We start from the raw sequence: 27590 nt of genomic DNA on the forward strand, positions 1-27590 counted from the left end.
TTCTTCCTCAAAAATAGGAGCATCTGCCTGTGATTCAGCACTTCTTATGTAGCCACACCTTCTCAGTGATTGAAAAGCATCCAGTGATATCCCAGAAAAGGAGGTAAAATTCCAAGCCTGTGTTCCTGGAGCCTCCTCCAAATCCTTAGTATTTTCTTGATTCATGAAAGAAACTGCAGTGGGCGAACTGGTGGAAACAGCCATATTTCATTTCCATTCTCCTCCCCCCCCTTTACTCCTGTCAGTGTAGTTCTGTTAAAGGGGATCACAGAGACCACCAGCATGCTGTAGACCATGAGGGAGCTGGCAGCCTGTTTGGGAAATGAGGCAGGAAGCCAGAAGCAGTTTGGCCCAATGTGGGCACTGGAGACCATAGTCGATGTAGGATTTCAGGAGCTTCTTTGGCTATTGTGGGGTGGAAAAGTCTGGGTTGCTGGTAGGGGCCAGCATTGGAGATGGTAGAGAGGTGAGGAGTTGGATTTTTCTGGGCAGTGAGAAGATACACTACCCATGTCTTCTGTGTGCACGTGGGTGCACAAAGCATGCATATGCGTGCATGCACACACACACACACACACAGAAACAGCTGGTAACCACATTTCTGTGGCTTGGAGGAGAACAGAGATAGGGCTTTACATGAAAAATGCAAGCTCATTTTACATCCATCAGATAGAGTAGGCAGACCAGTTGAAGTTTTTAAAAGAAAGAGGGATGTAGCAAGACCACATCTATAGAGATTATGTCAGTGTACACAAAGGAAGGCCAGGGTTTTGGTCCAGGTGGGAGGGAATAAACAGCCTTGGAGAAAGCGATGCCGACATGCAGGCTGAGATTTGGGGACCATAGTAAGGGAGATTTGAGGAAAAGACATGAGCAGGAAGAAACAAGAGCCTCCTTATAAAGAAAGGATTGCCAGGCCTCTTGACTATTAGCAATCATAGAATGATAGAATCCTCATAATTTGGCTCATCCTTCCTCTGTGTGAGAGTTATCTTTTCTCTGCCCAGGGAGATCCAACTCCTTACTTTCCTACCAACCCCAATTCTGACTTATCCTAGTAATCCACAGAGACTTTTCTAGCACATACCTGCAAAAAGAGCTCCTGAAATCCTATGGCAACTGTGGTCTCCACTGCTCACATTCAACCTTTGAGCCTCTGCTTGATCATCCCCAGAGATGAGGATAAGGCAGCCTTCTTACATTGTAGATAACTTCAGGTGGAAATTCCTCACCCCTCTCCTGGGTCCTAATAGAAACTTGTTCAGTCCCTGTCTTCTGAACACTTCATTTTTTCTGCAAATGTTTTGTAAATAACTGCTGATAGCAAGGCACTGAGCTGTACTGGTTTAGTAAGGCAAGGAGCTCAGGAGCTTTCGCTTTTAATCTAACTCTCTTAAGTAGGGAAATTGGTTGTCTGTGTGAACCAATGGAAGTGTTTTGAGGACCTTAGATTTCTTGCATTCCTTGTCGGGTCCGCATGTTGCCCTCACCACCTCTCTGAGGCAATGATCTTTGCCACCAAACATTTTCCAGGTGTGTATCAGGCCATATGTGGCCAAGGATGTTTGGACAGGCTTTTTGGGACACAGCATTTCTCTAGGATGTGAAGTCCCCTGGCTTGTTGGAACCATCACTGGTGTCCTCCCTGCCCAGAGGAGTGATCCAGGCCCAACTCTTCACTCAGCTTATAGGAACTCTGAAGCCTTGAAAGAAAGAACTCTGTCCAGGAGCATGTGGAAAGTGGAGAGGAGAAAGCAGGCTTCTGGTGTTCTGTAGTATGTACTTTAAACATCGTTCTTTGGAAATGTTTTTCTTTCTGACTTCATGGGATTGTCCTTTCCATCTAGACTGAGCCTCCTTAGCCTCTTTCTAAGGTGTCCTCCACGTCTCCTTCACCTGCTCTCCCTCTAGCAGGGACACTGGCTAGATGTCATTGAGGCCATCTTGGTAGAAGAGCGAATGGCTGATACTCATCACATTTCTGCCTGCACCTGGGATCTCCAGGTGAATGATAAATGATCAGCATCCCAGAGATGCATCTTGTAGACCTAAAGAAACATTCACAGGTTCTAGCAGGAACACAGTTACTTGGGGGGAAATAGGACCCCTCAAGGGATGCTGCCTATCTACACAGCTTTAGAATCAGCACACAGTGCAATGGACAGGAAGGGGAACTCTGGAGGGCCAACCAGATTAGTTAGAGAGGTAGACAAATCACATCTTGGGAACTCCATGGCCTGTCATGGAAACTGCATGTTTTTTCTACTTCCAAACTCGATTCTGGGAATTACTTTTAAAATCTCCGTATCTCCCAGTGTTAATGTTAAGCATGCCCTCCTTTCCTAGCCCATTCTACCCAGCAGGGATCCCTGCTCCTACTCTGCTGGCAGAGCTCTTGGGAAGAACAAGAAGTCAAGGTTGAGGGTAGAAAAGAGAGCATTCAGAGCATTTGAAATATGACTTAAGACAAGTGGAGTCATTGGCAGAAATGGAATGTTTAGGAGGAAATGAGAAAATCCACCCCAACTCTGTGGATTTATGGTGGATGATAGAAGAGTGAGAGAGGCAGACAGATGATTGAACCCTGCAGCTCTTCAGGAGAGTAAATACATCTAGGTAAGAATCTTAAGTAGTTATAGTCAATTAAATTAAGGAATTGTGAGTGCTAAAATTCAATATATTTTCCTACTTTTCCCTTTTAAGAGGATGTCACTATTCCACAAAGGGGGTAATTGAGAGTCACAAAGTCCCTAGGACTCAGGAATATAGTTAAAGAGCCTTGCACAGTCTCAAGTCTTTACTAAAAGGATTTGAAGGCTGCCCACTGATGTAAGAATCTGGTTTTCTTCCTCTCAGAGATATGGGCCTGACCTTTCTTGACCAGTCAACTACTGTCCATTATTTGACCCTTAGCTTCATGGTATTTGAGATGTATATTACTTTAAATATGAAAAAGTTATTTTTTAAGATCTTTAGTGTGTTGTACACACACTACATTTGCTTTATTATTTGAGATTGATTTGTATGATAGAGTAGTTTTTCTTACAATTCATGTTGTTCTTTGATGGTTGCCAAGAAAAGAAAGACTTGTGTTATCTGTGATCTGTAAACATTTCAGGCTCTTACTGGTTCTTGTACTTTGCTAATGTGTGTTTCTCATGACAGGTTAACGTGCCCTCTGAATTCAGCTGTGGTTCTGGCTTCCTATGCAGTACAATGTAAGTCACGAAGGGAGTGTTTTCATGGATGAACAGATCATTCTGACCAATGTATTGAGAAAGCCACTGGCTTTTCCACTGACCAAGTCATTCCTTTCCAGGAGTCCTGTGGGAGTAGCATATCTCTGGCTGCCCAGATAGTCCCACTTTTGCCCTGAATTGCTCTCTTCCAGCTTTAGGATGTTGGGTTAAGGAAAGTAGTGCCGGGGACAGGAGTGGATGAGCTCTGCTGTGGCCTTCTCTCCTAAGGGAGTCCATGAAACAGTAGGCAGCTATCACACATGGCATTTTCCAGAGCCTTTGCCCAGGTATTTGGATTTGATCTCCATACAAACCCTAGTGGGACAATATTTATACTGGTCACCTCTTATAAACATGAAAACTGAGACCCAGCTAGGTTAAGGAATTTGCTGGAAGTCACTCATGCTTCTTGGTGGCTCCCTAAAACACTCCTGAGATCTTATGAATTTATTTTTAGAATTTCAGTATAGCTAATGGATTATATGGTGGTCTATTAACAGCATTATCCAATAGAAATGTAATTTGAGAGCTGCATATGCAATTCTATTTTCTAGTACCCACATTAAAGAAGGTAAAATGAAATTGGTGAGATTAACTTTTAATGATTTGTTTAGCCCAGTGTATCCAAAATACTTTTTTTGTTTTGGTACCAGGGATCGAACTTGGGACCTTGGGCTTGCGAGGCAGGCAGCAGAACCACTGAGCTAAATCCCTGGCCCCCCCAAAATACTATTTTAATATATAATCAGTGTAAAAAATATTAATGAAATATTTAACATTTGTTTTCATACTAAGTCTTTGAAAGCTAGTCTGGAATTTACACTTACAACACATTTCTATTTGGAATGGCTACATGTGGCTTATGGTTACCATGTTGGATAGAAAGTCCAGATAGAATTTTCCATTAAGGATGGTTTGAGCTAGAGTTGAAATTTATCTATTCAGTTAGTTATATATTCCAAGACAGGTCCTGTGGTAGATGCTGGTTGTACACAGTAAAAGGGGTATGTTAGGGCCAGGGATTTAGCTCAGTGGTTTCGCCGCCTGCTATGCAAGCGCAAGGACCTGAGTTCGAGTTCGATCCCCGGTACCAAAAAAAGCGGGGGGGTATGTTGTTAGTAGTAGTTAAAACAATAAGAATGCATAGCCAGGTGGAAGGCAAGTGGAATATCGTTTCATAGTTAGCTATGTGATACTAGTATAGCAACACTGTATAACTATGTCTCAGCTTAAAACTTAAGAAACCCCCTGCACCTTTCCATAAGCCCAAACCTGTCTTGGCCTGTTACCCTTTCAGTTGAATGCTTGGTAGACAATTAAGGGCAAGAAGGATAGGAGTCAGGGAAAGCACTGGCCAAAATACTTGCCCTCCGCTGGTCTCAAAAGAAGCAAAATAGCAAAAAAAGGGTATCAGGGGATGTACTGAGGTGACTCCAAGGCTGCGTCCTTCTCTGGCAGCAAAGAACAGAAACGAGAAAAGAGCCAGGTAGCTAGACCTTCAGCTTACCTGCCCACCTGCATGGACCCAGGAACTGGGACAAAGAGGTTGTCAGGAATGAGTGCATGACTACACAGTGAGCCTGAGTAGACAAGACTCCGTGTTACCCCATCCATCTCACCTAATTTTCTCCTTCCCAGTGAGAAACTCAGATTTCCCAGTGGGCCCTGCACAGGTTTGAAGGTTCTCATCTCCCTGTATTACACCTGAAACAGTCCTGGCCTTGTTGCATCCATGTGGAAAATGGCATAGTCACCAGTCACCCTGTACTTTGTGGACCTCTAGACCTCTGCCTGGTAGATCAGCTGGAGACTGAGCTCTTCCAAATCACAGAGCAAATTGGGTGTTCATAGCTAGAGCTTTGAGTTTGAACTCTAGAAAGAAGACAGTCTCACTCTGTTTAAATGGCCTTTTCCATTGACCACTTATGTAATATTTCTTTGAAGCCCGGGTTTCTCACTGTAAAATGGTGGCAGCACTGGATTGTGACAGCTTGCAGCATGGCTGCTTGATTCAAATTAAGTAATACCCTAACCATAACCAGATGTAAAAATAACGTTTTACTAAAAATCCTTTATTGTTGGACCATCCCTCACTTGAGTCCATGTGAACATGGATTGAAGCCATATCTCCTGGGTCTTGGCTCCTTCGCTTACACCTGCATGACCTTGAGCTCTCAGTTTGTTCACCTGTTAAATGGGGATATAACAATGTGTGCTCCATAGAGTTGTGTGAAGATAAAATGAATGACTGTCTGTGAAACTCTTAGAATGGTGCTTGGTACATGGTAAGTGTTAACTCTTAGTGTATTTTCATGTCTTCCCCTAAGAAAGGTGTCTAAAAAAATTCCCTATTGGGAATAATAAACTCTGTTTAGCAGTTAAATTTAAGAAGTATATTTAAAACATTCTGTCCAAGTTCCTGTAGTCAGATCTCCACTGCAAAAGACTGATAAAATGGCTAAGACAGTTATTGGCACCTAAAATGCAAACTGGCTTCACTGGAAATATTAGCATTATCAACATATAGTGTAACCCTGGTTTGTCAAGCAAGTTGTTTTAAGTACAAGCTCTTTATAGTCCTCCACTGTCAGTAAATAAATATATACATTTGCATATTTCCATCCATATGTTCTATAAGATTAATTCTCAGATACAATTAATATATTATTAATATTAAGAATTAATATTAATTCTCAGATACAATGTTAATATTAATTAGAGTTAATATTAATTCTCAGATATAGTATTACTGGATCAAAAAGTAATTTGGATATTTTATCTGATAAACTTTGCTCAGTTGTCCCAAGATGGGTGTTCAATACTTAAGCCTACCACAGACCAGCTAGCCAAAAGCATATTTTCTCATTGTATAAAAAAATAAAATAATCTGTAGGTAAAATAGCCAAAAAGACATGATGGTGGAAGATTGCCAGTGGCCTTTCAAAGGTTTATGAGACAAAAAGAATAAGGTTTGGGGGAATGTATGTGAATTCTATAATGCTCTCTGAGCCTGTGCCGCGTGTGGGCTCTACACCAACCTGGGGATGGAGAAAGCTTGCTGTTCTCCCAAAGGGAGAACACCTTGGTAGTGGGGCAGACAAAGACCCTGTAATGTAAGCACAGAGACTGCCCCGCATCCTGCTTGGGGAGAGTCTAGAAAAGCATACTAGGAATGACCACCAAAAAGAGCCTCTGAGATCAAGTTGGAATTGGAAGAATAGAAGATACAGGATTCTCCAACAGAGCAGTTGCATAGCTCACAATGCCACACTTTGAGAACCTGGGCAGGACTCTCACTTTGCTGCATAACATAAAATATTATCAATCAGCCAAAAGAAAGCATCAAACTTAAAATTCAAAGTACTTTGCACCCGAGTACTTATTTCTTTCTGCTATAATTAACATTTGCATGTATTGCTTCCCAGCAAATAGGAAAATGTATTACTGGGGGATTTGATGCATAATGGTAAGAGACAAGAAGAAGGATTGTGGTCAGAGTTTAAGTTCGCAGTTAGCAGCTGAGCTGCAGTGGCAGGTCCCTTTTTTCCTCAGTTTTCTTACATGTTTAATGTGGATAAAAGCATTTATTGATCATTGTTAGGTTATCTTAGGCATCGAGTACAGTGTTGTCATTGAAATAAATGTGCCAACTATCCAGTGTTTTGCAAATGTTTGTGTGGTTTAACTTTGTTTCCCCCTAGTGGTTGCCATGGAGAGCTTTGCACAGAATAGCTGCTTAAGATGTCAAGGGAAAATCACCCAACAGAGGTTCATTGGTTGTCTGTTAAATTCAAAACCTTTACTTTGCTAAAGAGAAAAGCTTATAGTTCAGGGTTGCAACTGTTAATAGGATGGATTACCAGGTTAGGATCCAGGAGGGTCTTCATGAGAGAATGACCAGCGGCCTTTAAGCTCAATAAAGTAATCTGTAGCATTTGATTAGCCTTTGGGGATATCAGCAACTGGACAGCAGCAGCTCACAGCCTGGAATACAGGGTGGCAGAGTGGTAGGACACTACTAGGGATAGGATCCTGTGGCCTCTGGTTTTGACCCTGCTAAAAAAAATGGCCCTGGGATAAAGGTAGGTCCCTTCTCCTTAGGACCTCAGTTTCTTCCCTTTTAACATAAGGAGTTTAAACAGAGTGATTCTGATTCTTTCCTCTCTGGGTACCCTGTGTCAAGGCATCACAGTGCTTCCCCATAACCATACTATTGTACACTTAATCATACACACAAACATATCTGCCATACCTGCACTTCCATCATGCAACCTTGATGGAAGTCCATCAAGGTCCATCCACCTAACCTTGACAGAGTCTGCATAGGTCCCTTGGCTTCCTGCCCTTTCCCCTTCCACACCTGAGCTTCACTATCAGCCTCTCTGCAAATCAGTTCCTAGGACCTATTTCCCTGAGCCCCTATTGGGTGCCATGTTGGGAGCCTCTAGGTGAATGTGACCCACTTTCAGCCCTCAAGAGACAGTGTACCGAGGAAAGAGATCCCTCTGTGGCGGTGTGGATTCGAAAGACCAGCAGTCTGAGGGCAGGCGAAGGGAACGAGGCTGAGTAGATCCAGACAAAGACACAGCCTTGGCACCTGCCCCTTTGGCTTTGTGACGAGATTCACCTAAGCGGTCACGTGGTGCACCTTTCCTTCTGGGATTGCGCATGAGCATCACCATGGCTTTGCCCACACTTGTCCTGGTAACAGAGAAGTTGTTTGATTTGGAAATCTGTTGACTTGGTGCTCTGAAATTATCCTGAGAGTCCTTGAAAGCCTCCTGGCTTTGAAGCCAGCCACAGGAAGCAATTGAATAAAACTCTTGGAAAGATCAATTTTAAAAATTTTAAGAAAAGGTGAAATAAAATCCATTTTTGTTTGTCAAGAAAGTAGAATATGAAATCAGTTGCTCATCAGAGAACAAGGGATGGAAGTACATCTAGCTCAGTTGAAAGAATGCTCACCTAGCATGCAGGAGGCCCAGGGTTCAATTCTCCATACCACAGGAAAGAACACCTCAAAGGTCCAGATCTTTTCACTCCTATTTTTATACAAATAGAAGGACTGTGCCTTGGAGAAGGGAAGGTGATATCCCCAGGTTCTGCCCAGGGTCCTTTTCCCAGTCTCCTTAATAGTCTAAACACACAAATTGTTTGAGTTCTTGGGGCAGCCATTTATACTTGTGCAGGTTGGGCACTGCACAACTCTCAAGAATACCTGTCACATCATAGACAACAACAATTTATGTCCACAGACAGCAAGCAATCAAGGGAATCAAAGGAAAGGTACTTCTTACGCCAGGAGCTAGTCTAGAAATCCTTCCATGTTCCTCTTCTTCATGTATCCGCAGGTCCCCCACATGAGTCCCCTGACAATCCTACCATCTGTCTCCTATCTTTTGACCTCTGAACATATGCTAGTTCCCTTTCTTATATACCTCCGTGAATCCCACGGGGTGGGTCAAATTGGCATTACCTCCTTTCTACCCCATTTTATTTTCTTTTTTTTTCCAGTGACTGAATCCAGGACCTCACACATGCTAGACAAGCACTCTACCACTGAGCTACACCCTTACCCCTTCTTTATTTTATTTTAAGAAAGGGTCTTGCTATATTCCCCAGCCTGGCCTTGAACTAAGAATCCTTCTGCCTCCACCTCCCAGAGTGCTGGGAGGCCTGCACCACAATGCCTAGCTCCCTACCTGCTGTTTGTAGAGCCAGTTGGTGTGATGCTGTAGTAACTTGGGGTGTAAAGGAGCCTACACAGTGCCTGGCATTTTTCCTGGTGCATTTTCTCTTGCCCTCTCCAGAGGTATGGAACCTGGGTTGAGGCACTGTCTCCCAGTGTCTGTTAGGTGTCCTCAGGGAGCGGCTCATATGTGACAGTATTTAGCCCTCAGTGAAGTTTCAGATGAGAAGCTATTGTCCTGTGGAGTGTTTTCCTTGCAGTGCTGTAGGTGCTTATAAATGCAGACTATGTTTAAAAAAAAAAAAAAAAACTAACTGCAATTTTCCCCTTTTTCTGTCTGAACAGCTCATTTTGGAGACTTTAATTCTTCCATACATCATCCAGGCTATCTTGCAGACAGCCAGTTCATACCAGATCAAAACGATGATTTCTTGACCAAGGTGGAATCTCTCCACGAGCAACACAGGTGAGGGGGCTCGGGTGGCCTACTTTGGAAGCTCAAGTCAGGTATTTTCAGACATCGCAGACCCCTGTGTTTGATGTGGCTTCTCCTTCCTTTTGCTCATGATCCTCTTTCAAGATGTCGGGGGCTTTTGAACCTTTGAGCTGTGGTGGTGACAGTTATATTTGGCATAACTACCTTTTCTATGAAGTGTAAAGTCCAATAGGAACCGAAGGAGCTAGCTGCTATTTTCCTTTACAGGATGTCATTGAAATTAATTCCTAAAGGAAAAGCCTGCTTTGAAATCTGATTGCCCCACAAATTGACCCCACCAGGTAAACTTTTTAGCAGTTTACCACATTTAATAAAGCAGGCCAGTCCTTAAGGTGTTGAGTAAACAGCCAAGTGGACAGGCAGACCAGAGGGCTGTGTGCACCCCCACACCCCCTGGGCTCAGTTGGTGAAAACTGCTTGCTGTCACATAGGGAGTGCTAGTCTTCTGCAGTTGCCTCGGGCAAGCCTTAACTCCAACAAATGCGCCCAACTCCTGCCTTCTCGTCCCTTTCCCATCTAACTCAAAGCTACTGTGACAGCTGTTCAGTTTGTGTCAGACGAGGGCCACGCTGACCCAGGAGGCCAGCTCTCAGGACTGCTCACTTCTTGGGAAAGCCATAAAAACAAAGGGCAAGCAACCAATGTATCCTCTAAGAAGGCACTGCCAACCCTCTCTTCCAGAATTACTCCTCTGGCAGAAGTCAGTGTCCTAAAATAGGACAGAGCCAGTGGTGTTTGAAGTTTGTGCCACTGCAGAAAGAATAGACAAAAGCAGAAAGACCTAATGAGTACTTGTCAGTTGAGCGATTTAGAATGACTGGGGTAGGAGCTATGAAAGGTGACAGTCTTCTCCACTGAAGATTGAGAGCCCACTAAGTGGGAATAATTACTGAGTAAAGAGCAAGGGAGCTCGATTTCAAATTCAGTGAACAAGAAGAACCTGTTTGACTAAAATTTAGGGCTAGATTGCTTAAGTAACAAAGCATTTTAGTAACCTTAGAGGAATGTGATCAAATTCTCCAGATTTTTTTTTTACTGTTTAAAAGTTGCTGTTTGTGTTCCCTATTTATTAGGTATACTTTGCATCTTGTCTTTTCTTCCACAGTGGGCTAAAGCAATCAGAAGCCGAATCGTGCTACATCAACATAGCTCGGACCCTTGACTTCTATGGAGTGGAGCTGCACGGTGGTAGAGTATGTATCCTTGCCATGTTTCAGTTCAAAAATTGTTTAAAATTTTAAATTGTAAAAGTTTGAAAACTTTGATGATGTCATTTCTTTCCCATTATGAAACACAGTATCTTTTTTTAAAATATTTGGAATGTTTAACTAATGGTGGTCACTTATCCAATTACTTTTTTCACATTTGGCATTGTGCTTGAAGACTTTTTCCTTTTAAGAGGTCAAAGGTCTAGAAACTTGTAGTTTTTCTAACACTGTTCCACAGTATGGCTAAACAAGCAAAAAATGTGTATAAATCCACTTTTCAAATGACAGTTTAGCGAGATAAGGTTTTACTATTTAATCTCAAGTAGTGCTCAAATTAGAGTTAATTTCTCAAATATGGTAGTTTAACAAAAAAAATTAGTACTAGCTGGGTATAGTGACATACACACATAATCCTGACTACTTGGGAGACTGAGGCAAGAGGGTCATGAGTTCCAGGCCAGCCTGGGCAACTTAGTGAGACACTATCTCAAAAGTTAAAAAAAAAAAAGAAGGCTGGAGATGCAGCTCCATGATAGAGCATCTCAGAGTTTGATCCTCAAAGAAAAAGAAAATGATGGCGTGATTGTGAAAAACAATAAATATTTAAATGTGACTGGTTTATTAGAATTAACTAATACGTGTCACTGTGGAAGAAAAACAAGATGCAAAGTATACCTAATAAATAGGTACTGAGAAAATTTCTATATTACTCTATATAATAATATTTTGTATTACTGCTAATAATTCCACAAGCTATATATTATTATTATCCCCATTTTACAGATGGATAAGCTCAGGGACTTGATGGAAGTCACATAGCGCTTAAGTAGTAACTTCAGTACACGGCCCCGCATTGTCTAATCATACCTGACCTTCCACAGTGACAAACTAGCATCTTCTATCTGTCATTGGCCCTCATCAGACCCAAAAGGGAGCAAACATCATTTGAACACCAAGTACTAGCCTTGTTCCAGGGGCTTTCATAGGAAGCCATAGAAACCTTGTCCAATTGGTATTCTGATCATCTCCATTTCACGAGGGAGAAACGAGCCATGGAAGTTGAATATATATCCGGACTTTAAATCTAGATAATGTTTTTGCAGTTTGTAGAAATTCTTTCATTTCTGTCTCACTTCAGTATCGTAACGGTCTTGTGAGGGAGACATGGTGTAGTGTAGGTAATAAAGCAGGAAAAATATATTGAATCATACAAAATGCCAACTTGAGGATTTCACTGTTTTTATTCCATTTGCAAATATTTACTCTCCAGGAGAATGTTTTAGAGAACCTTACAGCGGTGAAATGAGAGTCCGTATCTACCTGAGTTGATCTGTGCCTTCTCCACCTTCAGGACTGTCAGTGAAATGACCCTCCAGGGGTCAGAGGATTAACTGTCTGTCAGAGATTGGAAAAATCATAAAATTAGGAGGCTTGAGACCCAGTCCTTGGTCCATGAGACCATTCATTTATTCCCTTATTCACTCAGTTTTTGTTTCATCTGCTGATTTGTTCTTTCCTTGTACTGTGATTGCAGGTATCATGTTTAAAGGCAGCCCTGTTTTGCACTGTGCAAGTCTGGCTTTGCTTTAAGCACATGATTTCAGTGGGGTTCCTATCGTGAATCTCTGTGGACTTCTTACCATGTCAACACTTTCTCCATCCAGTTTCTCTAACTCCCCTTGTTCATAATGCTGCTCATAAATGGTTTGTCCCACAGCAAAAGGGAATGAACATTTATTGTTCTACCTATACACCAGACCCTGTTCTAGAAGCTCCATATACTGAGCTCTGTTCTAGATTCTTTGCTTATATTCTCTTAATTTCAGCCTGATAAAACCCTTCAGCATGTGTTCTGTAATCTTTACTGTGCAAAAGGAAAAAATTTCAGGGTTTTCTGAGCCCAAAGCAACATAGTTGATAAGTGGCATACCAAAAGCTCACAGTAGCCAGCTCAAACTCAGACCCTTTATAATTGCAAGTATCTGACTGGAAAATAGAAATGTACGTGACTTAAGGAAGGAACTGATTTATTTTAAATTTTATTTGCTTATATGTAAGTGGATTTAAAACAGCCTGTGATCCCTGATGCCTTTCTGTGTCTTCAGTGTCTACAGCAGTGCCTAGCATATAGACTCTTAGTAAAGGGTAGGCATATTGAATTTATAAACAACAGTTACTTCTTAATTGAATTTAGGGTCAGTTCTATACTTGTAATTTTTCATCATCATATCATAACTACAGCTTTTTCAGTAATGGGAGTTGAGATTTGTACAAAGCTATGCAGGAAAGAGGCCTTTCTGATTTTAATATGGCTATCAGATGCTACGTGTTGAGCATTTAAAACTCAGTGTCTATTTAAGTGATTTTGTAGAATGAGTGGGGTTATCTGGCAACTTTATAAACCAGGTTTTCTGACAGGCTTTGTGTGTATGTGTGTCTATGTGTGTGCATGTGTGTGTGCGTGTTTGTGTGTGTGTGTGTGTGTGTGTGTGTGTGTGTACAGTTTAGAAGAATTTAGTGCTAAGTACTTGGATTTAAGTCGCTGTTAAGTGAAGACTTCTGCCTGTGTTCAGTAACGGTTTCCCCTTTGGAACTTATACATATGGCTATTTATAAAAGCAAGGGTGTTTTCAAGTTACCAGAGGGCATAGCCATGACTGTAACACACTGTGAATCTGAGATTTTCCTTTTTACAGGATCTGCACAATTTAGAGCTAATGATTGGAATTGCTTCTGCGGGCATTGCTGTGTACCGAAAATACATTTGCACAAGTTTCTATCCTTGGTGAGTGCAAACAGTTCTAATTATTGTCTGAATCATGCTTTAAAAATATGCTGAACAAGAATGTTATCTCTAATTTTAAATTTTTGTTTCTAAATAAGGAACAGAAATCCCCTCACCCCAAGTTTTAATCTCTGACCTGCGGGGTTAGATCCAGATTTAGTACTTGGGAAAATTTGTTTTTTCATTAACATTCCCTCCTTCAGTTGCCCTATGGTTTGGGATACTCCTTGGAAACATGGTAAATAAAAAACATGAAGTAGGTGTTGGAGGTAAGTGTGAAGACCTGGCTTTAATCTCCTATTGTGAAGCTTTCTTTAAGGGAAACAATATCAAAATAAACCATCTTTTGGAGTGACCGTGCAGAATGGGGGTTGGGCAGATTCACCAGCGAGGCTGAGGAGAATGAGTGTTGCAGGCAGCAGGAGATGCAGAAACAGCAGTGCAAAAACATAAAGAAAAGTGGCTACAAGGAACGGTGTTAGGATGAAGGGATAGGAGATCGGGGTGCCAGATGAGTGCTGTGCTGAATTTGATGCCTAGGTCTGCATCTGTTCCTTGACTTGACAGTGTGGAACCTCATAAATTGGGGTTCAAAGGCATTCATCACAGCCTTATTCATGACAGGAAAAAACCCTATAAATAAATTTAATTATAGAGACAAAAATCATCATAGCAGCTATCATTAGATTGTGCTCATGGTGTCTAGGTCACATTACATATTTTATTTGATTTATCTCAGTTAAACCTATAACAAGCATCTTTATTATCCTTAGTTTCAGAGGAGGAAACTGAGGAGCTAAGAGGTTCAGTAAGAGCTTATGCAGGGTTACAGGCTAATGATCAGTGTAGTCGAAATTCACACCTAGAGTCAAGCTCTGGTGCCTATACTCTTATTCCATCTCTAAAAATTGTATTTGTGGGAAAATGCTTAAATAGGATTCAGATGTAGAGACACTGAATTTTCAATTTTACAATATATCTATCTTCCAAAACAAACACATGTCACAGCCCTATTCCATTTCAGAATAAAATCAGTATATAGATAACAGGATCTTCTCTCCTTTGTTCTTTTCCCCGGTATCATTACAAGCCCTGCAGGAACCAGGAAACCCCAGCCTGAGCTTGGTCAGCTGCTGCGTGGCCTGGGCACCTCTCTGGCCTCTCAGGATCAAGGGATGGGCACAGGGCTCATTTCCCTCCACAAGGCCCTCTGGGTGCTGGGGCCTTCCCACAGATGCCACAGGCCGGAAGGTACCTGGACCTAGCTCTGTCTGTGGTTGATCCCCCTCAGCCTTACAACCAGGGCCTGGACCATCGCATGTCAGGGAAGATGTGAGTCCTATAAGAACACTTAAAAGGGAAGAGGGCAACTTGGGCCTGAGAAGGAGGTTTGTGAACAGCAGCCTTTTGAGCAAAACCCACAGGCACTGTGACACTCTTTGGCCACCACACTCATCTGCAGGCCTGGCACTCTCTTCCTCACCTTTCAGCTGTAAGTTGGTTCTTCTCCAACTCTGCCTTTGCCTCTGTTACAAACCTCAGACCAGTGGGGAAGCCAGCACTGGATGGTGATCCTAGCATGATAAGCTAGGTGCAGGGTAAGTGGAAGGGCAGGGTGTGGAAAGAAGGACACTGAGCCCACATAGGTGAACCCTAAACTACACGGACTTTGACCTAAGGGAATAAGTTACAGAGAGAAGGTGTGGTGTGTGGGTTCTAGAGACAAGAGAACAAGGTGGTGAGTAAAGGGAGGTAAGTGGGCCGGGCTGGCATGTGGTATGCATGTGGGGAGTGGCAGGAGAGAGGCCTGGCCACAGAGATCCTCCCAGGTCACAGGAGCAGAGGCTCCATCCTTGGTACTCTGTGAGATCCTAGACTCCCATGTGTTCATTGGACACACTTAGCAGTGATATAGCTTTGTGCATCCTGTTTATTTGGTACCTGTCTCTCTCATTAGACTATGTTTCCAGACAGCAGTGTCCACTGTCATGTTCCCTGTCTTCCCAGAGGCTATTACAGGCACAGGACTCAATACGTGGAGACACTCTGTGCATTGTTTTTTTCCTTATGAAAGGGTAGAGGGCAGTAGGGAACCCCTGGAAGGTCATTGATAGTGTTTGCACTTTATCAGATTTCCTCTAGGACAGAAAGCTGTCAAGTACAGAAATTAGGGTCTCCATGGGAAGGAGGGAGCAGTGAGTGGGAATTCTTGAGTGTCTAACAGGGGACCCTTTGTGTGTGAAGCTAATGGGGCAACAAGAGGTCCGCAGCTTCCCGTGGGTTGAGCAAGGTAAAGGAAGAACTCAGAAGCTGATAAGTTGGTTCTCCTGACTTCTGCAAAACTGAGGCCCCTATGGGGTTCCAGAGGCAAGAGAGCAAGGTGGTATCTATATCTGATCCAGCTGGGGAAATGTTAGATGAGTAAGGGTTCTCTCTCTGTTCTGGAATGTTCTACTAAGATCTTAATATGATTCTAGAGAACAGTGGACTTCCTTTATTCCCCCAAGTATGCAGAAGACTCTTATGGGGAAATACACTTTTTTTTTTGGTACTAGGGATCAAACTCGGAACCTTGAGCTTGTGAGGCAGGCAGTGAAACCACTGAGTTAAATCCCCAGCCCTCATCTCTCTTGTGTGGATTGCAGTAGCTTGGTGTAAATGAATGAAATTGACTTAAAAAGTGAACTTGTTAACTAATTTTTTAAAATAACTTTATTATCAAACACACACATATAAAAATTAAAATCATTCAAAGAAGAACAATGCAAGGGGAAAAAAACTACAATAATACTCAAATACAGTAGAACTCAACCAAAACAAAACTGAAAAGCACTTAAACATTTTTCCATATAGTTTAAGAAAGCATCTCAAGCACCAACAAGACACCAGAGGATGTGATTTTTTTCAGAAAGATCCCCAAAACCAAAAAATAGTGTTCTGGAAAAAAACTCCAGTTAGTTAGCAGACTCCACATAAGCCAAGCTTCTCCCTAATTTAAATTTCAATACAGTCATATGACATGCGATAGAAACACAATCCAATAAATATGTTATTAGGCAATTTCATCCGTGTGTATCCTTATTTACACTTTCAGTTTCTCACACTAGAGAAACTATTCAGTATTTACACATGTGTGTCCTATTTATTTCACTTAAGAGGATGGCCTCAATATGCATCCATTTAGCCATAAATGTCGCTAGTTTCTCGTTCTTTAAGAACGAGAAACTTGTTAACTAATTTTAATGGAAGGAACAAGCACTGAGGGCCTACTGTGTGTCAAGCAACATGCTAAGGACTTCCTATACTTAAGCCCTCAGATCCTCACAAGACTACAGTACTTTGCAAGAAAGGCACTGTGACTCCACAGTTCAGACTTCAGAATGGAGGGCTAAGAGCATAGGCTTTGGAGTCAGGTGAGCCCCAGGCTCAGATCCTGGCTCTCAGCAGCAATGTGTCTGAGCATGTTTCCTCATCTGAAAATAAGATACAGTGTAACAATATGTATTTTTCTGGGTTGTAGCAACACTTTATGGAGAGGATGTTTATAGAGCTTTTCATAGTGGCCTGGGGTATAAAAATATACTCCACTAATAGTGGCTGTGATTCTGAATTATGCACTTGGTTAAGAGGCTCCTTGGCACATGGCTGTTGAGTAATGGACTTGGTGCCAACCCAGGCTTGTCTGCCTTCTGCTGCTCCACACTGCCCTCAGCTGTCTTCCCCACGTGTGCTCCAGCTCCTGCAGGGCACCAGTGTCACAAAGGAAGCTTACAGCAAAGATAGCACATGGCCCAGCTTCTTGTTATTTAAAGGCTACGTCACAGTCCAGAGGCCCTGTGTGAGACCAGCTCAGCCAGCTCCTCGGTGTGTGGCTGAGGCAGTGGGGCTGGCAGCATCTCCAGGCATCCGCAAGCTGCCAGTCACCAGGACCATGGAGTAGAGGACACAAGCTGATCCCTGATGCCTGTGATTTCTTTGTATTTTGGTTTAGTTTTTGTTTTTTGTTTGTTTGTGCTCTGTTTTATTGTTTACAGGGTGAACATCCTCAAGATTTCTTTCAAAAGGAAAAAATTCTTTATACATCAGCGACAAAAACAGGTGAGTTGCATCCACGCTTGCTTTGTTTCTTGTGTTTTGAATCCATCTCAGCTCTTAGTTCTTTAGGGGTTGGAGGCAATTTGCCATCTATAACAGGGATGAAACAGCACTGCACAGTGGTTCCAGGGTCACCACTGCCAGTGACACAGGGTGTAGAGGGTCCTGTAGTTCTCCGTATAAGTCATGCATCTCTGATTGGAAAAGAAACTCGCTTGCCAATCAGAGACAGTCGGTTCAGAACCTGACTCTTTCCTTACCAGCTGAGCAGATCACATAACCTCCTCTCCTCTGAGTTTCTGTTTCCAGAAATTCAGTAATATCCCCTTCTCGAGGAACAGTAGGGATCAAACAAAACAGTATGGTCAGAGCACACAGCAGAGCCCGTGCAGAGTGGCAAGAAATATCCACTGGCCACTTCCTTCTCTTGGTGTGTTTAATGGACGATGACTTGTATCTGTCTTCTGAGAGAAGTCATCAGCACTTAGACTCGGTTCACTTTGCCACAGAGGTAGATTTAGAGTGAGGAAGCTGGAGCTCCCACAGCTAAGGGAGGTGGCCAGGTTGGAATTTGATCATTAGGAATCCAAGACACCTGCTCTTTCTACACCAGACTGTCTGAAGCTGCGTATCTGTCACTTACTATCACTGTGTCCAGTTCCCAGTTTTTCAAGGATTATATGTCCTTGAAATGGCACCACATCCAGCACTCTGGAAGGCTGAATGAGGAGGATTCCAGGTTTGACCCCAGCCTTGGCAACTTAGCAAGAATTTGTCTCAAAATAAAGGGCTGGGGAATGTAGCTTAATGCAGGGGACTTGAATTCATTTGCCACTACCACAAAAAAAAAAAAAGCTACATATAGCAATGAACCCTTAGAAATGAGAACATTAAAACTCAGAGCAAGCAAGCTGTAGAATCTGGGCCACCCAGCTCCCCTAGAACAGGATTCAGGGTGGCACAAAAATGCATAAGAAATCAGAAAACATAAACCCGTGTAAAATGAAAACAAAACCAGTGATTAAAATGTTTATAATAGTTTTTTGAGGAATATACATACATATACCTTCAGACCATAATGTTAAGTGAAATAAATCAGACACACAAGCTTAAATATCACCTGGTTTCTCTTATGTGAGAAACCAAAAATATGAATAAAGGGCAAAATAAAAGATAGATAATAGGAAATAGGAAGGTAGATCTTTTTCAAATGGGAAGGGATCAAGAGGGGGAGGGAGAGGAGGGAAAGGGGATGAAAAAAGAATTGAGATGTGTTATGTACATGTACCAACTCCATACAAGGAATATAATCATTACTGCAAACATTTACTAATAAAAAATAAAAACTGAAGAAAAATGCTTATTAGCACTAGATTTCACCCTGTGCTCTATGGGAAGCAAATGGAGAAATCCCCAGAGTTATAAAATTGCTCTCATCTAGTAGTTGAAAAAGTATTTCTTTAGGAGAAAGATATTCTCAGGCCTAAATTTTAAAAAGATTCTATTAGATGTCACTCCAAGTAAACTCAACCTTGAGATGTAAGCAGATTTGAAGCAAGAATGCCCATGAAGGACCACAAATGGTGATGAGGAGTATTTCTAGTCGTCTTTATTACCACACTTGTGAAGAGGTTTAACAGCCCTGCTCTGGAGTATTCCCCTAACACTTAGGTCATGGCCAAGGCCTGCTTTATGCTCTCTGTTGCCTCTTATCTCGTTGCCACCATTATGAGTACAGTGCTAGCTAGACCTTTCTCCTACATTTTTGCAATGAAGTCATTGTTGTTTTTCCTTGCAGCCTGAATCCAGGGAACATATCGTGGCCTTCAACATGCTAAATTACCGATCTTGCAAAAATTTGTGGAAATCTTGTGTTGAGCACCATACCTTCTTTCAGGCAAAGAAGTTACTACCTCAAGAAAAGAATGTTCTGTCTCAGTACTGGACTCTGGGCTCCAGGAACCCCAAAAAGTGAGTGTGCTTTAGGGAAAGTGTACACACTAAACTGAGATGCCAGTGTGTCCTGGTCTCTACCGGGAAATGGACATCTTTGACAGAGGAGGGAATGCTGTGGCCCAGGAGTCCTAGGCTTTGCGTCCCTGAAACTGTGACTAAGTCCCCGCAGGAGCAACAGTCTCTGCACATCCCCAGGTACACCTCACATTTCCAGCACTGGCTTCTGTTCCCTCAACTCTCCAACTTTCCTTAAAGTTCCCTGGCAAACAGAATCACAGCTGCCCCCACACCCTGTCCAGTAAAGGACTCTGAGTGTCATTCTGTTGCCAGCCTTAGGGCTTCCCAGTCAGTAAACCAACCTCACCCACAGAGCATTAATCTCATAATATGCTCTACAAAAGCAGAATGAATAGAAGTAAAGGTTTCTCGAGTCAAATGACGTTGGGATGTATTACCTGTAATAATTGCAAAATATTAATAGCTATAGTTGACAGTGACCTAGTATTTACTTTGTACTGAATTATATTTAGTTCTTACAACTATCCTATAAGTACTGTTGTCCACAGGAATGACATTCAGAATATTTAATGACTAGTAACTGTAAAAGAAGTTTATATACATTTGTATGTGTGATTCTTATGTACATTTTTGGATTTTAATTTAGGTTAAAATTTATTTAGACTCTCAAATAACCATATCATTTATAATTTTGTTTTATTTCTTTGTTCTAAGGCCGCCTTCTGAATATGAGGTAGCAGAAATTGTTTATCAAGTTACTCTTAGAATTTCTAAATCATTCGCTAGTTTTTCATAATTGTTTTTGTGATTTGTTGTCATCAGTGTGGTTGTTACTAAACAGGCTCATATCTGACCCATTGTCTGGTGTGTGAAACTGCTTCAGACTGTTCTGTGATAGTAATGGCTTTGCTAGTACATGATAGTCATTCGATAACTTACAGATTCAATAAGTGGCAAATTTCTTTTAGTATGAGTGATACTATTTGTGGTGTTAATGTTCCCTTTCAGCTTCTGATGAACCAAGAGTAAATCTATTTTTGAAGTTTTTAGTTCTTGCAATACTATCTAGTATTTTGTTGTATTCAGTAGCTATTACTGAATAGGTCGTGAGAATAATTTTTGGAGGAGTTTCTAGATATAGAGGCATTGCACACTCACAATGACACATGCAAGCCCAAGCTCCACGTGGCTCCTTGCAGGAGAGTGGCACCCAAACAAGCAACAGCAGCAGCCCACCATCTGCAGTCCTCACCTACTGCTATATCCTGCCAGCCAGGTTTGATGGCCTAGGTGGCAGCCACTGCAGTTGGTGTGTCTGTTGGCTCTTTCAGTGCACTGGGTCATGCATCTTTGGGATTTTGGTGGACAAAGTGATGCTGATCCCTCAAGACCTGACATCACTTTCCAGGAGACTCGGAGAACCCAGCTGGCACAGCAGAGGCAGCAGTTAGGTACCCCATGCTTCTATGAGATAAAACAGTTTTTGGAATGTGCCCAGAACCAGGGTGACACTAAGCCCTGTGAGGGTGGCAGTGAAGTCCTGAGATAGTGCAGTTGATTTGTCTAATCAAGGAGTTCAGATTGAAGCCATGGAATATTGGCTCTCATGACCAATTTACTTTAGTTTAAAAAATATAATTGAGAGTAAAAGTATATGGTATAAAACCACTAGTCACCCTTCTCTGTTGCTAGTGACAGCATCCTTGCTCCACAGTGGCAGTGCAAAAGGGTGATCTCACAACAGAAGTTCACCCAGATAGTAGAGAATTGGGGGGTGGGCTCATGTTTGTGCATCCTCTTTAAACCAGCTGTTATAAGGTTATTGCTTGTGAGTTCATTAAAATGGAGCAATTTCCTTCCATGTAAGTCTCTTGGAATGTGGTCTTGACTTGGATTGGGACCTATTCCCCTAGGCCAGATTCATCAGCCTCAAACCCTTCCTCTGTCACTTGAATTTCCTCATCTACAAAACTTCCTTCTCTGAAGCCAGTGCAGGAGGCTGATTCTAGTCATCTCTTGTGGCATAACAGACCAACCCTAATGGCTTAAAGTACCACCACTCTGTTGCATTTCAAGATGTTGTGGGTCAGGAGATCAGGAAGGGCTTAGCTAGATGACTCTTCTGCTGCATGTGTAGACAAGATTTTGTGATATGCATTTGGTGGCTGGACTGGTCTGGAGGGTCCAAGACAGCTTCTCTCTATTGCCTGGTGTTTTGGGGGAATGGTTGACACACCTGAGCTCCTCACCTCTGGGCTCCAGGTGGGCTCTGCAGCAGAGAGTTGAATTTCCTCCGTGGAGGCTCAGGGCTCCAAGAGCCAAAGGCAGACCCAGCCATCCTCATAAGGGTGAAGCCCAAAAGTGGCACAAGTGCTTCTGTTAGTTAAAGCAGTCACAGGCAGCCCTGAATTAGGAGTCAGTGAACCAGTAGCCATCTTTGCTACAGGGGCTCACTTGAGGCATGAGGGTGAGTTGAGGGCACTAGGTCAGCATATCATGAATTTCAGTTATCATTACCTGTACTTATTTTACAGATGAAGAAACTGAGGCTTAGAGACTATACGTGATTTGTCCACCCATAGAGACACAGCCATACATTTGTGGCCCTATCAAAGTTTCCAAGTCAGCATTTTCTAAGCTTATAACAATGGAACACTTTTTCTCAGTCCCTATTAATAAATTGTGACACATGCTTTGGAGATCTGCTCCATTAAACCTTAGACTCGTGCTGCTTGCTCCCTGTGTTTTAATCCTGTGTCCTTAATCAACAGTCATGTGGTATCTGATGTAGCATGACCTCAGCAGAAAAGTTTCCTAGAGCTGCCACTGTGAGCATGTTGACCAAGGTGACTACCATTTATTATTGCACATTAATCCATGATATTCTAGGGGGAGTCTAGTTTTGTGTGTTCTTTATTCTGTTTTGCTTTTGTTCTTTGGTTGGTTGGTTGGTTTTAGAACACAAGGAAATGTGTGGAATGTTTTCATAAGACATTAGAGCATAGTTTAAAATTTGAAATGCCAGAACTGAAAGTGGTACCCCTAAATGAGCTTCAGACTTTTCTCACAGACAGTTCATCTCCGAAACTTAAATTCTCTAGGCATAAATAAAATTCAAAAGACTTCTGGGTAGCACATTCAAAGAACATGGCCTGAAACTATACTCTCTAAGTATATTCCCACATTCTGTGTCAAAGAGTTACCAGTGATTTACAGTGATGGCATCTGCCAGCCAGAGTGACAGTGCTTCCAGAGCATTGGAAGGATGGTTAATATTTTTACTCATGCCCGTGTGAGTAAAGTGAGAATCCCTTGAAGTTACTTGCACGTTCTTTCTATGCTAACCTAACATTCCTTCAAATCTGGTAAGGTTTAGTTATATTCTAGAAGCATTTTGGTTAAAGTAGTAGAGACACAAAAACATTTTCACCAAAAGAGAAGAAATAACGTAAGGAGCCTCCAGGACAGAAAGGACTCTGTTGAGACTAGTCTTCCACCACCCCTCTTCGTCAGGTAGGCATCATACGAGTTGAGCAGCCGTGGTCAGGCAAAGAGTATGGAGAGACTGTGGTTCACATGTGGGCAGTTTCTTTCTTGTTGGACACGTCAGTGTGGAAAGTGAACCTACTTGTGGTTTTTCAGGTCTGTAAATAACCAATACTGCAAGAAGTTGATTGGAGGGATGGTGTGGAACCCGGCCATGCGGAGGTCCTTGTCAGTGGAGCACCTAGAAACCAAGAGCCTGCCTTCCCGGTCCCCTCCAGTCACCCCCAACTGGTGAGTCCACCTTTGTATCACACACCGAGAGACATTACTCTTTTTTAAAAAGGCAAACTCAGCTTATAAATTCCTAAACATAGACCCAGTCTACAGTCGGAGCCTACATGTGCATTTTAGGCTATTGGAGAAGTAACTTTTCCTGAAGTATACAAGTATAAACATTTCCATAGCATATAATGCTGAGATGGCTCTTCTTTAATTTTTTAAAAAAATTTAACTGACATAATAATACATATTTATGGGGTACAGTGTGATATTCTATTATACATACATAATATATAATGATCAGATCAGTATAACTGATACACCCATCACCTCAAACATTTACTGTTTCTTTGTGTAGGAAATATTTAAGAACCTCTGTAGGACCGGGGAATTAGCTCAGTGGTGCCACCAGCTGCCTCACAAGCTCAAGGTCCTGAGTTCAATCCCCAGTACCAAAAAAGAACCTCTCTACAAGCTGTTTAGAAATCTACAGTTAACTGCTGGCAGCTGACTGCTAGAACATTAGAAGTTATTCCTCCACCTGTATGCTTGAAATGTTCCTTATTAAAATGTATCTGATCTCAATAAATTTGGAAATGGTAGCTGGCTGAAATGTGCTTAGAATTACAGCACATATTAGCATGTTAAATGCTCTGAAAAGTCCTGTGTTAAAGAAGCATGTGTAACTTTATTTAATCTTGTGTTTTCTATTAACATACCACAGAATGAATTTCTGGGAAAGCCAATAAAGGTACATGATGTGGAGAATATAAGGATATGTGACCCTCAGCAGCAGAGGCAAATGCACATAGAAAACCTGCCAACTTTTAAAAGGATAGACTCATTTTAAAAGGAAGCATTGTGTGTGTCCCTGGAGGTGTAGCTCAGTGGCAGAGCCCTTGGTTTACATGCATAAGGCCCTGGATTTGATCCTCAGCACAGAGAGAGAGAGAAAAGAGGGGCAGGGGAGAAGAAGAAAAAGGAGGAGGAGAAGGAGAGAGGAGGGTAGGGGGAGAGAGAGGCAGGGGCAGAGAAAGGGAAGGGAAAAAGGAAGGATGTGGCTGTTTGGGTTTTTAGCTGAGAGTCATGAACTCAGGTTTTGGCTCTTCTGTTAACCAATAAAGTTCTTTCCCTCTCTGGTATCAATTTCCCCATCTATAAAATGGTTACAAAAATGACATCATGATGTGTAAGTGCTGTATAAACACATTTTTAAAGGGTCAGGTGGAATTTTATTATAATGGTCTCCAAAGGCAACAGCCTGTTTTTGTGAATGCCTCTAAAAAGGTCAGGCATCAACCAAGGGGAAACCAAGCAGTGAAACCTTGCTCCCAGCTCCACACAGATCAGCAGGGTGGCTTTAAAGAAAGGTGGGCTCAAGACCATAACAAAATAACTAGTAATAAGATCAATTAATAAATGGCCAAATGAATTGAACAGACACTTCTCAAGAAAGTATAGGTGGCCAGAGTTCAGCTTCTTTAGCCATGAGAGAAATGCAAATCAAAAACAACATTGAGATTCCATCTCAGCCCAGCCAGAATGGCTACCATGGAGAATACAAATGCTATAAATGCTGGCAAGGATGCAGGTGAAAAGGAACCCTTCTATTTTGCAGGTGGGAATGCAGCCACTGTGGAAATCAGTCTGGAGGTTTCTCAAATAGGACTATTATACAGTCCAGCTCTACCACTCTTCGGTGTATATCTGAAGGAATTAAAGTCAGCATACCATAGGGACACCTGCATAGTCATGTTTATTGAGGCACAAATCACAGTAGCCAAGATATGGAACTAGCCTAGGTGCCCATCATCAGATGAAGGAAGAGAGGAAATGTGGTATATATACACAGTGGGTATTATTCAGCTGTAAAGAATGAAATTATGTCATTTGCAAGGAAATCAATGGAACTGGAGTTCATCATATTAAGCGAAATAAGCCAAACTCAGAAATATAAGTGTGGCATGTTTTCCCTAACATGTGGGATCTAAGGGGGGAAAGGTGCAAGACAGGTAGGCATGTAAGTTCCCAGACCAGGATCTATTAGGACTAAGGGAAACCAAGAGAGATAGAAGGAGAAGGTACTGTGCAGGGCCTGTTAGGTATGGACCCACCACTGGGCTCCAGGTGCTCTGGCCAGGGATGATGATGGTATACAGTGTCAGAAATCAGGACATGATAAGTAGACTTGTTTCTTGATTTGCAAGATGTAGGCACTTCACCTAAAGAGGTAAATTTATGCTGTACAGTAGTAGCTTCCTTTATCTGGAAATCTCTTAGATAGCAATGCCAAGGACCCAGGGAGAGCCCCCGATGGGATCCAAGCCAAAAAGGAAACTAATGGATGAGCTATATGTTATTGAATAACAAGGACTCAAGCTAATCTTTTAGAAGGAAACATTTTTCCCTGGCCTTGATAAACAGGAGAATTTGTCATATTAAGAAAGGAGACAGAGGGCAGGGATTTAGCTCAGCAGTTCCGGCACCTGCCTTGCAAGCACAAGATCCCAAGTTTGATCCCCAGTACCCCCCCCAAAAAAAAGACAAAAGAAAGGAGACAGGGACATGGAAGGATTTAGAAGAAACTGTCCTTGACAGCGTTGGACGTTAGCACACTTGTAGCCTGAAGCTCTTGCTACTAGTTATAGATCCTCTTCCAGCAGGATCACAAAACCTTTTCACTTCTACAGTGAATACAGCATTATTGATTATCCAGGTTCAGGGGAATTGCAGTCATGGAGGTCACAGAGGCCCTGACAGTCCCAAGGAAAAGTAAGTAACAGAAAAAGGCAAGATGGAAAAACTGTGAGGGCAAGTAGAGCACCAAGGACCACCCACTGTAGACTCTCACCCCCGTTCTGAGAACATTTCCTCATTTGCTTCATTCTCAGGAGCTGTAAGCATGGTTGAGGTCCAGACAGGTGACAGTCACTTGGCTATTGCCGCTATTGGAGAACAGGGTAGCATTCAGATGCCCATCTCATGACACGTTTACTAAGGAATGTAGGTAAAAGAGCAAGCATTTCTTCTGGGATCAGGTGGAATTCACATGGATGGATGTAGTTGAAATAAGATTTGAGGTTTGCCAAGATAAAACCTTTGGCTTCTAAACCTTTTAGCTACATTGTTCATATTGGTAAGAATTTAATGAACATCCAGAATGGCCTGCTTATATCTTGAGAGCTCCAGAACTCACCCTGGATCAGCACTCATTGGCCAAAGGGCATATGCCAGTCTATTCGTGCCTACTTATAAGGCTGAGACTACACTTCTGAGGGCCACTCCACTGGGCTGAATGGTAGGGATATAGATCACCCTAGGTGGATTCTGCAGGTGCAAGGCAAGCTGTCTGGCTCTGATTTCCTAAAGACATCAGCCAAGGCATCCTTAGGCCAGGACAGAGTGAGATCAGTGACATTTGGTCGCACTTCCACAAGGAATTTGCTTTCAGCACTCTGCACCCTACCTCTCCCCTCCCAGGCGAAGTCCTCGGCTCCGGCATGAGATCCGAAAACCCCGCCACTCCTCTGCGGATAACCTCGCAAACGAGATGACATACATTACAGAGACTGAAGATGTGTTTTATACCTACAAAGGCTCCCTGTCCCCCAAAGACAGTGATTCCGAAGTTTCTCAGAACCACAGCCCACACCGAGAGTAAGAATCTTGTGCTTTTTATTTTCTGTGTATCTGCAATTTGACTGTTGAGGAATTTGCTCAGCCCCAGATTGCCTTTTGAGAGGAGTCAAAAGCCAGTGCCTGCAGCCAGCTCCCAAAGGTAAGAGCATCAGTCAGACTGCCTGTCTGTCCATACGGGAGACCACCTGTGTACCTGGGGCCAGCGTCACACTGCTTTGTGTCTGTGATGGAGCCCTACTCTCCAGATTCCTGTCATTTCTTGTAGTCTCCTCTCCAGTTCATGAGCAAAGCCCAGTCTCAGTCGTGCTGCCTTGCAGAGGGAAAGACTCTAAGGAGCATGTGAGCTATGATTTCTCTAGCTTATCAGAGCTTTACTCTCTTGTGCTTTCAGATGTGCTTACTTCTAAAAGCCTTCTCAGAACAAGAATATGCCCCCAGGGTTTTGGTTTTCTTTAATTAATAGTGTAAAGAAAAAGACAAGCTTGAACTGTCCCAATTTCCTTTGTCAGATATTTGTCAAGGATAGTTTCTTCTAAATCCTTCTGTGTCCCTGTCTCTTTTTCTTTCATTTTTTTTTTTTTTTGGTACCGGGATCGAACTCAGGACCCTGTGCTTGCAAGGCAGGTGGTGGAACCACTGAGCCAAACCCCCGGCCCCTGTCTCTTTTTCTTAATATGACAAATTCTCCTCACTCATCAAT

The 27590-nt window shown here is 42.4% G+C and overlaps 1 protein-coding gene across 8 annotated transcripts in view; it reads left to right on the plus strand.

The window, feature by feature from the left end:
- Nucleotides 1-27590, plus strand: part of Ptpn3 (protein tyrosine phosphatase non-receptor type 3) — a 158254-nt gene that overhangs the window by 87432 nt on the left and 43232 nt on the right. For 7 of the 8 annotated variants that reach the window (XM_087183585.1, XM_087183586.1, XM_004848143.4 and 4 more), the window contains 8 exons: nucleotides 3166-3218; nucleotides 9274-9394; nucleotides 10530-10617; nucleotides 13329-13417; nucleotides 17452-17515; nucleotides 19311-19483; nucleotides 23129-23263; nucleotides 26732-26908. In XM_087183585.1, the coding sequence (XP_087039711.1) occupies nucleotides 3166-3218; nucleotides 9274-9394; nucleotides 10530-10617; nucleotides 13329-13417; nucleotides 17452-17515; nucleotides 19311-19483; nucleotides 23129-23263; nucleotides 26732-26908 (900 nt within the window). The remainder of the gene's footprint in view (nucleotides 1-3165; nucleotides 3219-9273; nucleotides 9395-10529; nucleotides 10618-13328; nucleotides 13418-17451; nucleotides 17516-19310; nucleotides 19484-23128; nucleotides 23264-26731; nucleotides 26909-27590) is intronic. The other variant, XM_087183587.1, reaches the window with a different exon arrangement.

The sequence above is a fragment of the Heterocephalus glaber genome, unplaced genomic scaffold (genome assembly GCF_053883595.1).
Source record: "Heterocephalus glaber isolate CG9 unplaced genomic scaffold, H.glaber_assembly_v1.0 deba00001481, whole genome shotgun sequence".
In the NCBI taxonomy this organism is placed as follows: domain Eukaryota; kingdom Metazoa; phylum Chordata; class Mammalia; order Rodentia; family Bathyergidae; genus Heterocephalus; species Heterocephalus glaber.